Source organism: Rutidosis leptorrhynchoides, chromosome 3 (genome assembly GCF_046630445.1).
Source record: "Rutidosis leptorrhynchoides isolate AG116_Rl617_1_P2 chromosome 3, CSIRO_AGI_Rlap_v1, whole genome shotgun sequence".
In the NCBI taxonomy this organism is placed as follows: domain Eukaryota; kingdom Viridiplantae; phylum Streptophyta; class Magnoliopsida; order Asterales; family Asteraceae; genus Rutidosis; species Rutidosis leptorrhynchoides.
The window spans coordinates 641,566,656-641,579,491 of NC_092335.1; the positions used below are offsets into that span (position 1 = coordinate 641,566,656).

Sequence of the window (12,836 nt, forward strand, 5' to 3'; positions counted from 1 at the left end):
ATTAAATTAGACACTAAGTTCGGTGTCTCGTCTCCTAGTGCTCAACGACCCCGAATGATCATGTTCCTTATAATATTCTGTTAGTTCATTGCAGCTGCAGATCTTCATTAGTGTCCACACAGAGGTTCCTATAATAAGCCATATGGTTCAAAACATCAATTCCAAACCATTTTCTATTATACAGCTCATGTTAACATCTTCTCTAAATAGAAAAGGCCATTAAACATGATGATTGTTAAATAAATGATTCAAAATTCTAACAATAACCTATTTCAAAATCATTTTGTATAAACGCTCCGAAAGACATAAATTATCTCAAATAATATATAATAAGCTGAGCATAGTAACATGTACAATCTCCAAATCAAAAGAAAAAGCATTTCTACGCATTTTTTTAATTGTAAATTCATAGTAAACTCAAGAGATGTTTTATCTCTAACACGTATAAACATATTACATACCTTAAATCTAGATGATTCAAATGGTTCTAAAGTCGCTTCAAATGGTTCAAGAATAATTAAGTTTGTGGGACTGGTTTGGGAGTTGCATATGGTGACATAAAAAAAAAACATACACACGAATTAGGTTCCAGGGTTCGATGGTTTGTGAGTTTACCCTCAAACCCTCCTCCTTCCATTTCTTTATGTTTTAAACCCCATACAACTCCTAAATTGCATAAAGGTCTCTTTGACCATTTACCATATGCAAAGCAAGATAGACATGTTTACTCTCAACTTAATAATCTGTTCTGTATAGCTGTTAAATTAATAAGTAAAATTGTCGTTTTTTATCACTTACTCCATCATTTAATCTAAAATTTGGTATGTGTCTAGGAAACATGGAATCAAACATCTGTTCTCACTAAGAGACAAATGAAAGCAAGGCAAATTTAATTAAAAAAAAAAAGTAAACAACCCTATAACTCTATTTGAAAATCTTGTTACCTTAAAATTTAGTTGGGTTGGGTCCAAACAAGTTTCATTCTAAACCGATCGTATTTTTTGAACCGAGTGGGTTGGCTCAGACCCACATTCCCCTTAAAATCTAATAAGAGAAAAGTCTTGAAATGTCTAAAAAATCAAATAAAATCAATGTTATTAGATGTACTAAATTTCCTAATGATTGATAGAGAACATGCATCCTTTTTTTAGAACAGCAGAAGGGGGGACTAAACCACCCACGCGTTCATCTCACACAGTTGCATAACCCGCCCTCAACTGCTGCCCAGAAGGAAACCTGACCTAACCCGAGGGCATGGACGGCAAAACCCACCGCCTCCACTGCCCCCGCAACGCGATGTGCGGAAGACACCCTTGAGTGAATTCCAAGGGTTAAAGGGCAACCTTGTGTGCAATGCTGCACTCCACGTGAGTCGAACTTCTAACCTCTCGCGCTAAGAAAGGCAGACCAGTATCAAACTTCCAATATGTACATTACAAGAATAAATAGAAATACATATTTGGGCCAAACCCTAAACTATACATATCAATGGGCTAACACAATATTATCTAACATCATAATGGGTTAATGTAACTACCATAAACATATCCGCTAACACTCATCACCGGGGAGAAATCTAAGCAAAAAAGATGGAACACAATAGACCAAACCTGCATAGTCTTCAAATGACTTGTGATTAGAGGCATGTTTATGGATAAAGATTTACCTTTGATAATTGAATAACTCCAATATGTCAAATGACATGTAATTAGAGGCATGTTTATAGAGCAGAATCAAACACCAGTTCAAAAACAATGAAAAAACTGAATTACAAATCAATAATGAAAGTATCCTAGCTTCTTTAGTTCTTCATAAATAAATTCTAATCAATAAAACAAGAACCATACCGTCACAGTTCATTACCAACAATTAATATTAACATCTAACCTGTAGATGTAACAAAGACATTCGGCTTATAATAAATAACGCAATTGCGACTTTAGTAAATATTGAAAGTAAAATGAAATAACACAGAAGTTTGTATCACCGCAAAATAATTAATCGAAGAGTGTAGTTCTCAAATAATAATAATATGAGATATGAGAAGTAACATAAAAGCATACTGAAAAACAATGGCTATAATACATACAATCCAAGTACAAATAAAAAAAAAAAAAAAGATGGAAAGGTCTATCTTTTCTTAAACATCCTAACTTCTAAAAACAGAACAGTCATGATAAATATTCCAAGAATGACCCCATAACTTGCATTCCATGAGCTTCCTGCTTTAGCTATATGAATACCGTAGAAAATATTCACGATCACGGTCAATATCATAACTCGTCCTATGGTGTAGTGATACCAGTTCCAATATTTTCTCGTTTTCGAATCTAGAGAAGGACGAGCCAATAAAGCTACAAGCTGTAACCAAAACAATGACGCCATAAGTCTTTTCATATAGTCATTGTGTATTATAAGAAGATCAAGGAATAAAAGTTGAAGTAAAGTGAACTTTTAACAAATCGTTAAAAGGAAATTTAAAAGAGTTTTAATAAAAACAAACATAAGGCAGCGGCGAAACTTGAACCCGATCACAGGTGGTGCAAAGCTGATGACAGGGGGTTAACACTAAAAAACCTTATTTTTTTGTAAAAAAAAAAAAATTTGTGTACATTTTTTCCCCCAAATTCAGGTGGGGCGGGTACCCCTTTGGGTTACCCTATGTTCCGCCACTACCAAAAGGTATGCCATTAAAATGTTATTACGAGAGTCAATGCAAGAAATAGTTTTTTAACGATAACATTTACAGCTGGCTATTGTTATAATTTCCCATTATTTGGCTTTGCATGATAGCCTACGTATGAAGAAACAATGTAGGTTCATACCTGAAGGCAACCATACACAAGAATGGTTATGCCAAGTCCTTTGTGCTTTCGGACATTCACGGCAAGACGATTATCAAGAACGAATCCTGCAATCACGCCTGATAATCCAAGAATAAATCCTAACGATTGAATCCCAATATGCAGGTTAAACCATAACGAATCCAAATGCTTCAAATAACGAGCCACCATTACGCCAATAGGTATAAGAACGCCCCATCCTATGATGTTCAAGATTCCATGAGCTCTTTTTAAATTCGAGTGAGGTGCCTTAAGCTTATTAGCTTGACCTGTTACAGAGTAATTGCAAACAAAGTTCATTAAAAACATATTCTAAACAAGTTTAGCAATGACATTATTATCTCATGCTAACTTGTATATGTGAAGGTTTTTGTACATCATGGTTCGTTTAGTTGTTTCTAAAAGTTCGTTTGCTGAAGTTAATCCGAGATCTAGAAAAAAGATGAACGAGGCTTCCACTTCGGGCACTTTAAAGCTTAAAGATAATGTTGATGATTTGGATTACAGGAACACAATTCAAGACTTGTTTATGGGGCCTCATGACGGTAAAGAAGGCGGTTCATCGTCATTCTGGAGAGGTAATATGTCTGTGGAGGCTTTTGCGGCTTTCGATGAAATGATGAAAGGTTTGTCCAACGAGAGCGCACCAGGTGACGGATCCACCAGTGTGTTATCGTACAACATAAAGAATCGGTCCGGAAAGATTCCTTAAAAGAGATGGTTAACGGTAAATTGAAAATAGCGGGACCTCGAGGTTGAGTAGTCGGGTTCGTCTTGTTTGTTAGTTTGATGTGATTCCCTTTTACGTGTTGTATTCGGTTTTATTTTATTAGTTTGTCTTTATGGTTTTTCGGGTTGTAGGGAGACTCGTTTATAGATAGTTTCGTTTAGATAGTTGCTTTCTAGGTGCGAGCTTTCTCATTTCCCCGTCTTTTTGTATTATTTGTGGAGGGCATTTTCCTTTAAAAAACGACCTCGTTTCTGTTTCTATATGAGTTTCGATTTTTTCAACGAAAAAAAAAAAGTATTAGTATTGATACAATGAATTTACAAGAACACTCCATTGGGCTTTTAATTGCTTTTGGGTTTTCAAAAGTGAAGTCATCGTCTGAGTCTCCTTGGCCCACTAGAAGTTATCAAGAAGTTGGCACTGGGCCCACTTTACAATTATCACGTTTATAAGTCAAAGTCAAAGGGCAAATTTCTAAGGAACTTCCAACAACTCAACGAACTATAATAGATGAAAAATTGAAATCTACATGATTATTATTTTTTGTCATAATTAAAAGTCGGTATTCACTTGAATATATAGTTGATATATTTTATTAAATAAAACAATAAAAAAATCGATGGTATATGTGTAAAAATATATATGGAGTAACATAAAAAAAAATTATTATTATTATTCTCTTAATATAATATAATCTTCTCTATCATATTGTAGAGATATGGACATCTAAGGATATATATATTTTAAATATATATAAAATTAATAAATTACAATATATATAAATATAATAGTCTAAGTCTATTGGTATAGAAAGGAACAATGTAACTAACTTTCATAGACTTTTAAAAGTCTTTTGATTTGATAAAAACCAAATAGAAATTTCATACGAGTACTATTTTTGAGATCATAATGTTCTTCTTTTGTTGACAAACATATTTGAGACATCTAACTTAACATATACTTCAAAAGCAATATTTAATATTTAATGGTTAGTCAAAACATATAAAATACCCCCATCATGTTGATCAAGTAACATGAACCAATTTGACAAAATCAATCTCCACACGTTGAAAGACTCTGTAGTTGACCAAAAATATACTCCCAATTTTTTATAAAAAAAAAAAACTTTCCATAATACTTTCAATAACTAACCTCAATTTTAGAGCTAGAGGTTTTTACCTGATGCATAATTCAGTCTAATGGCAGTTTCGGTCCTATGTTGAGTTAGCCGATAACTTGGTGCGCTCGGAGGAGGATTACTACTATCCCCGACCGAAAATATAAGTCGTCCACTTGGTTGATGTGTGACCAATTGAAATGCCATGTAGATTCGAGAAGTGTCGGATGACATTAATGGTGCTGACGTGTTTCCTAGAACTTGTAGGGATCCTTGATCAGGCAAGACTTGACTCGGAGTTTGACCACCAAGATAATATTTTTTCATGTTGGATACACCATCACTACCGACCCAACCAACGATGGCGCTGGACCCCACCATTTGGCCATCGGACGAGAATCCCATTGCTGTGTAGGAGTTTGTGTTTGGTGCTGATAATACAAAGTTCCATAAATTTGGACCTTGTTGTGAATACTGATACAAAAGATGTAACTTTCATTATTAGGTACAACCGTCCAAACAAATCATATACTCATTTTTATTAAGTGATATGTAATGAACAAGTCTATTTCATACCAACCCATTAACCAAACATAATCTATAATTAGGCCTTTACAACAATTCTAAATATTTAATATTTTGGTAATTATATAATTTTTAAATTCGATCCAATACCTGATTTTTTTTTTTTCCTGCTTTAGTGATTATGGAGATACAACTTAACACATATCTGGGATTCTTTTTTATTTTTGCAAGCTAAAAACAACCAAAAAGATTGCCTTTCATGAAGATAAAAAGGCAACCAAAATAATGATCACAACTTCTAAAAGATTTAGAAATAAACTTTATGCTGTTTATCTATCGATGTAAACTTAGTAATAAATAGATCATTAACCAAATCGAAAATATGATTTTGTACTTGGGATTTTGAAAAATACTGTTATACAAAGCATATCAAGAACCACTTGAAAAACAAAGATACATACAAGTAATTGTTGGATGAAGAAACTTACTCTAAGGATGAAGTTTTCAGAGGGCCAAACAGGGTAACAATTGAGAGAAGAAGTATCAAAAGAGATAGGGCCATTAAGACTTGCACGACTTATGTTGGAACTACATGAATCTTGTGTTTGTGCATGGATGATATGCGATGAAAGAATTAAATTACATGCTAATATCAACAAAAATGGAAAATTTGTGAGTAATTTCATCTTGGGTATATGCTTTTGATATCACAGTGTATCTATTTATCTCTAAAGGTTATAATATGATGATGATTATGATTGATGACGATGAAGATGAAGGGCAAGTAGTGGGTGGGTGATGAATGAAAGAACATGTTTATAGACATGTATTTTTTTTAGTGATAAATGATAGGGAATTGGTGGGATTGACTTGGTTTAGTTATTTGTTTTATGTAATTGTACATATATAACCCTACATTATTATCAAATACTACTTTTTAAAACATTAATGGGATAAATAATATAAGATAAATAAATCATATATATTCAGGGTATTGTTAATATCTTATGTCATGTATGTAACAACTCATATAAAAAAGATGTTGACGCGTAAATTTACTTGAATCTGAGTTGAAATAACGTAAATTAGTAATCTATGTAACTTTTGTTTAGAGTGTGATTAGCATGATAACTATTAGAGCTCATGAAAACATCTATTTAACGATAATAAATTTGTAACATGTCTATATACACCAATTATACACATTGATTGTAAACGAAATATGTTGCTACGTTTTGGTGACTAGCTCGTCTCGAACTCGTTCCGTCTTCTAATAAGTCAGTCAACGGTTGAATGTCGGATCAACTGTGGGAAAAGTCAGGTCAACGCTGATCAAAAGTAAAAAAAAAAAATTTTGGTTAAAATCGGTCAAAAGTTGGTCAAATCGTTCAACATCTAGTAGTTTAGTGTTACTTTTTTGTATTCTATTAACGATAATAGAGATTATAGGTAAAAACTAGTCAACGAAGGTTTTTTAGTTTTATATACATGTATATATAATGTATATATAAAATTCAACGTCAATAAACGTCCGTCTAAACCGTTGTCTCGACGTTTTAAGGTTTCGACCCCGCATCGCGTCTTTTTCAACATTGATTATACATATGTAGTAGGGAGCAGGACGGCTATACATATATGAGAGGTGATTCTAACACATCACTTTTTAATCCATGTACACCTAATTACCTATTTTACCCTTAATTATATATATAATAATAATATAATTTTAACTCTCTAGGGGCATAAATGCATGTTTATGAGACAAAAGTGTACATGAATTAAAAAATAGTGGACATATATATCAAATTAATTACTCATTTTTTTATGCATTGTTGTTAACCTCATTTGACCAATCTCTCGACGGCAACCGATTGATCAAGTCACTAAACTGTCACACATAAGAATATAATTGTTCTGCCGTATGCCTCAAATTTTTATTTTATATGAAGGTTAAACTTATACGTACTACTCGCATATGTTAAAAAAATAAAATAAACCTTTTGACTAGTAGTCCGTACATCTCAAATTCATAATTCAAAATAATAATAATAAAAAAATAAGATAAAATAATCTTTAGTGTTTTTTTTTATGCTAATTGATATTTTCATCATCAAAATTAATAAATCCACTATAACTGTACATTAACTATTTGTACTTACAAGTATTTAATATGAAGTTGTGGACTTGTGGTGGATATATCAATTTATAGACAAAATTTCTCCGTTGGTCCTTTAACTTTGTACCAAACATTTTAGGTGGCCTTAAACAAATTTTTTTTACTTGGTTGATCTCGAACTATCACGATATCTCACAGATGACCTCGGTGCTAACAATAGTTAACTTTTAAGGTCACATAAGACGTTTGGTACGAAGTCAAACGACCAGCAAGAAATTTTGTCATTTAAAAAAATGATAGCTCTACTCCTTTTACTCACTATGTATATAACATATAGATAATTGGATGTGGCACTAGCAACGGCAAAGTTTGGGTAGCCAAAATGAAGCTTCTCTTGGTTCCCTTTACTCGAACTTGAAGGTGTTCAACTTTATTTTCCTGATTCATGGATTTGGAATCTTGAAACCGCTAGTCTAATCTACATATATTACTTTATTTGAAGTTGGTAACTAATACGGAGTATTTAACGTGAAGTAATTGCTAATCACTGTTAAATTACCTTTACCTGTTACCTATCTTAATAATGTCACTTTATTACTCTGAATATTTAATCTCAAGCTATAATTTTAACCATAATATTTTAGTGGGCTAAAAAGCCTAAAGGTATACTAAATATTAGGGTTTACTATTGTATCGGTTATTGATCGATGTCATTTAGCGACAACTCACACATCCAATACAATACATATTAGATCACCCATATGTCTCTATCGGGGCTTGAACCCTCAACCTCTTTGTTAGAAAGACTCCTCAAATACTACTAGGATGTAAGCCCTTTGGTCTTAAATACAACTTTATACCATGAACTCAAAAACCTTTTATCATTTTGATAGAATAGTTCTAATAAATAAGGATGAAGATTAATGACGATAGTTTGTTAATAATTTATTCCTTCCTGGTCAGTGGTCACTACTAATTAATAACAACCACCCTGCCAAACTAGTGTCAAAGAGTGAACCTCTAGGGACTCAGTTGTATACGGAAAATTAAAACATCGTACGCAGGTCAGAAACTTGTGAATCTAAAACATCCTTACACGACTCTGACGACTTCATAAACCAAACAACAACTGTTCAAATTTTAAATAAACACATAAACATACAAATTGTGCTAATATTTCTTCTCTTTTGTTCCTAAAGGCAGCTAATTGTAGTTCTTCGAAGATTAAAAGCCGAAATGTTTTGCAAACGGCCAAGTAAATCTCCAACTAGGAAAAGTGGTACCCGCATCGTTTTCAATCTTCACATCTTGTCTTTGTAATTTAAAGGCATGAAGACCATCTGAAGTGATTTTGTTGCACCTTCCCATGTAAATAACAGGCGTTTGCATCCATTACCTAAACATAGTAACCCACTATAGATGCACAAACCGGATAAAAAACCGGATTCGGACAAAAAAAAAAACCGGATTTTTTTGTCCGGATTTTTCGGAACCGGTTCCGGATCCGGTTCCGGTTCTCGGCGTCGGATTTTTTTCGGATTTTTTTCCGGAACCGGTTCTTTTTCGGATCTCGATCGGATTTTTTCGGATTTTTCTTGGACTAGGATTCGATTTTGCGAATTATATTTTTACCGGTTCTATTTTTTTTAACGTTTGACAACAATAATATAATCGGTATAAAGAAAAGTTATAATGCTCAACTGCTTAACACAATAGATAATATAAATAACAATATTCGAACAATACAATTATATAAATAACACTTTTATTCGAACGATACAATAATAAAAATAAAAACACTTTTATTCGAACAATACAATTATAATTAATACATTTCGAGCTTCGGCATGGCCATCACCCAATAATGTATTAAGACTAAAGTATATCGAGCTTCGGCATGGCCATCACCCGTTATAATTTAGTCGTCAAATGACCCAAATGTGTTATCTTGTTGAGCGCGTTGAGGATGGTGCCTTCGATCGTAGTCTTCAAAAGCGGGGTCATCAACTAGAGAAAGGTAAGCTTGTTGGTAACCCGATACATTCATTTCGGTTTGGTCCATATCAAACGGTTCATAGTCACCTTCATCCACTTCGTTTAGTTCATTGTCGGAATTCTCTTCGGTTGTTGTAGGTGATAATCCCGCTAAATTTTCTTCAAACTCTATACATTCTTCAATGTCGTTATATAACGGACCTTCTAATGAAGTTTGATCTTGTATCCTATCTACCCCATCCAAATAATCTTTCAAACATACACATACTTTCACAGCTTGGGGGGTAAGTCTTAACCTTCCTTCCGATATAATTCGACCACTCAAAGAAAAGGCCGATTCGGAAGCTACGGTTGAAGCTTGAACGGTAAATAAGTCACGAGCCATAATGCTTAATATTGGATATGTGTCTTGTTTTGTTTCCCACCATTTTAAAATGTCAAGGTTGTTAAATTGTTCTTCACTCATGTTTAGTGCAAAGTTTGCCATCTTATAATTTCCCAACTCGCTTGTGGGTGCCGATGTTCGTGCGCGTTTGGAAGCGTCTTCACGTACCAAGTTAAAAAGACTTATTTTGAGGTCTCGGCTCCTTCGAGAAGATGATCCGGGTTGGTCAACAATTGGGTTTGATTGTCGACCATATTTTGTTGCATAAATACCAAACATATTCTCAAAAACATCATTAAAAGCGTGTACTTGGTTCAAAAGGTAGTTGGGTTCGGCATCAAAAACACCATGCACACAATCAAAGTTGGTATATATTGTTGTCATCAATCGTTCAACCCCATTAAAATTTAATCGTGGGTCAAGTGCGACCGCACATAAAAATACCTTCGGTATCTCTCCAAAATATTTTTTTAGTTTTTTTCTTATATGAAAAATCGCTTGTCTAAAAATAACATTATTTGAGTTCGCAAATTCGCATATTTTTTCCGTCATTATATAAAATTGTTCTAAAACTAGTACGCTAGTTGGGTAATAAACACCAGATAACATTGTTGATGCCTCTTTAAAACGAGCCATGAACTTCATACATTGTGTACAACGAGCTTTTTCCGCACCATCCTTCATTACACACAACTCGAATTTGGACCAAACGTCCCCTTTTCGCTTTGTTTCTTTTTTGTAATCAATATCGGCCGTAGTGTAGCCTTGTGAAGATGTTCCAACGGAAGCGGAACCGGAAACGGAAGCTTGTGAATTATCCATTATGGGATAAGTAGACTAGAGATTAGAGAATATTTAGTGATTTAGAAATAAATATGAGAATGTTTGTTGGTGCATTTTCAACCAAAGCATTACCATGTATTTATAATGGACTTTGAAAGGTTAAAATGGTAAAAAAAAAAAAAAACTCAAAAAAAGGCTGAAACTGCACAAAAAAAAAAAAAAAAAAAAAAAAAAGACGGCTAGTTTTTGAAAAACCGGATCGGATCCGGATCCGGATCCAAACCGGATCGGATAAAATCCGATTTTTATCCGGAAAAAATCCGGTTTTTTTGAAAATCTGGATCCGGGTCGTACCGGATCGGATCTCGGATCCGGATCCGGTTTTTGCTGTGTTCGGTTTTGCTGCTGTCCGGTTCCGGATCGGGTCACCAGATCGGATCTGGATCCGGTTTTTTTGCCCATCTATATAACCCACTATCACAAAATCCCCAACAATTGTACACATGTATTATCTGCAACTTTTGACTGTACAATCCAATCGACTCCTAACCACGCAAACCAACGTTTCTACATAACGATAGGTCCCACTCTCTCAACAATGGACACCCTTTTGATATGCTTATCACATCATCGTCCACAACATTGCACACATGTAAATCACGGATTCTAAGATTTGCACCATATCCTAAACCAATAGTTGTCAGTCCTTTTCCCATAGTATGTTTATAACTAGGACGAAAGATTTAGATACTCAAGACCACCTCCATTTAAGATTTCAACAACACCGATAGAATCGAATGCACACAAATTGACTTCTAAGATAGCCAAAGTAGAAGAACACCCTCTGAAGCCTACAACTCCAACTTTAATGCAGTAACTTATTTTTAGTGCCCGAAGTTGTCGACAATTCTTAGATATATATTGAATCCCGCAATCAGTTATGTCTATGCAGGATTCAAGATTGACCTCTATTAATAATTTACAGGATATAGCTAAAATTTCGAGCCCACTATCAGTGATAGAACATCTGGAAAGACAGATAACAGAAAGCAATGGACAATAGGAAGCAACTGAAACAATTCCTGTATCAGTTACTCGAAGACAGAAAGCAAGAGAAAGACACTGCAATGTAGACCCATATTTTTGTAATTTAATTAAATCAGAATCTGGCATTTTCCCGCAATCTGCCAAGGACAGATCCTGTAAATTGCAAAAACGATTAAGCAATTTGTCGAGCATACAGGAATCCACCTCAGAGCAGTAATTTGTAATATGTAAGCTAATTTGGCATAAGTTTTGAACTTTAAGAAAACTGTGACAGGTTAGGCCAAAAGATTCTTGATCCTCTTGTTCTTTTAACTTTCTGAAAATCAATTCCAATGGAAGATCGGGAAGGTTTGTAATACATGGGTACCGACTTTGAGCACGTAGATCCTCCATTAGCCCTCTACGTATCAATAACTGTTGAAAAATATGCAACAATACATTAGATTATATAAAATGGATTGAATTCGTTTACGCATCATTCAATCTTTTTTCATCCATACATATATTGGCAAACAAAAGAACTCGTATATTAAGAAATAAACCAAGTTACAAAAAAAGGCACATGCAACAATCTGCCCAAAACAAATACAAGCAATAGACCCAAATTACCACTATAAGCACAGTACACAAACATAGAACACATGCACCAAGTGTCACATCTTTCATGACACGCTACAATTAAGCTGGGATTTCCATCAAATTAAGTAACAAACTTCATTTTAGCCTATTTCAAGCCATACTTTTTCTGCAGCTTGAGTTACAGCAGTTGACTGTAAATATTAATATATTTATCTCCAATAAATATATTGAACTAAAGGTATTGATAAACATACAAATAGAAATTTAGGGCAGTGATATATGCGGATAAAGTCAAATTACTTTAGCATATTTGGATCTTCAAAATACGCGATTCAAATCAAAAAACTATCAATCATCAATAACAAGTAGTGATTGCCAAATTATGATAACTAATTATATATATCTAGCAGATTCATGAACAATTTTATAGATATAGTACTAAGTTAAACGATCTAAACCAGACGGGTATATATGATAAGTGAAACACTGCCGTTTTACACTAAATTCACAAAACCGATCGAACTGTAAATTTAACATTTCTCACACAATAATTGCAGCCAAAACATGAACCTCGATATGATAAACTATCTAATAAACATAAATTAGAAATGATTCAGTAACTATTTTTATACATTAAGGTTCTGCGCATTACAAGTACTGATCTTCAAAGAAGCTGAATTGCTGAATTGTTGAATTAGAAATTAGAAATTAGAAAT

At 33.7% G+C, this 12,836-nt stretch overlaps 1 protein-coding gene and 1 pseudogene across 1 annotated transcript; both read right to left on the reverse strand.

The window, feature by feature from the left end:
• Nucleotides 1–1,985: 1,985 nt before the first annotated feature.
• LOC139899116 (cytochrome b561 and DOMON domain-containing protein At3g07570-like) lies at nucleotides 1,986–6,045 on the reverse strand. Its single transcript, XM_071881932.1, has 4 exons — nucleotides 5,704–6,045; nucleotides 4,753–5,164; nucleotides 2,826–3,112; nucleotides 1,986–2,361 (listed from the first exon to the last, which is right to left on the reverse strand). Exons 1-4 carry the CDS (start codon nucleotides 5,899–5,901, stop codon nucleotides 2,131–2,133), a joined length of 1,128 nt encoding a protein of 375 aa, XP_071738033.1. The 5' UTR covers nucleotides 5,902–6,045; the 3' UTR covers nucleotides 1,986–2,130.
• Nucleotides 6,046–10,967: 4,922 nt separating this feature from the next.
• Nucleotides 10,968–12,836, reverse strand: LOC139899117 (F-box/LRR-repeat protein 12-like; annotated as a pseudogene).

What these genes read in the sequence shown, in the direction of transcription:
- LOC139899116 (XM_071881932.1), bottom strand. Translation starts at nt 5,901, where the DNA reads ATGAAATTACTCACAAATTTTCCATTTTTGTTGATATTAGCATGTAAT. An exon ending in CTGAAAACTTCATCCTTAGA is followed by an intron (nt 5,165 to 5,703) that starts GTAAGTTTCTTC and finishes CTTTTGTATCAG; the next exon opens with TATTCACAACAAGGTCCAAA. An exon ending in TAGACTGAATTATGCATCAG is followed by an intron (nt 3,113 to 4,752) that starts GTAAAAACCTCT and finishes ACTCTGTAACAG; the next exon opens with GTCAAGCTAATAAGCTTAAG.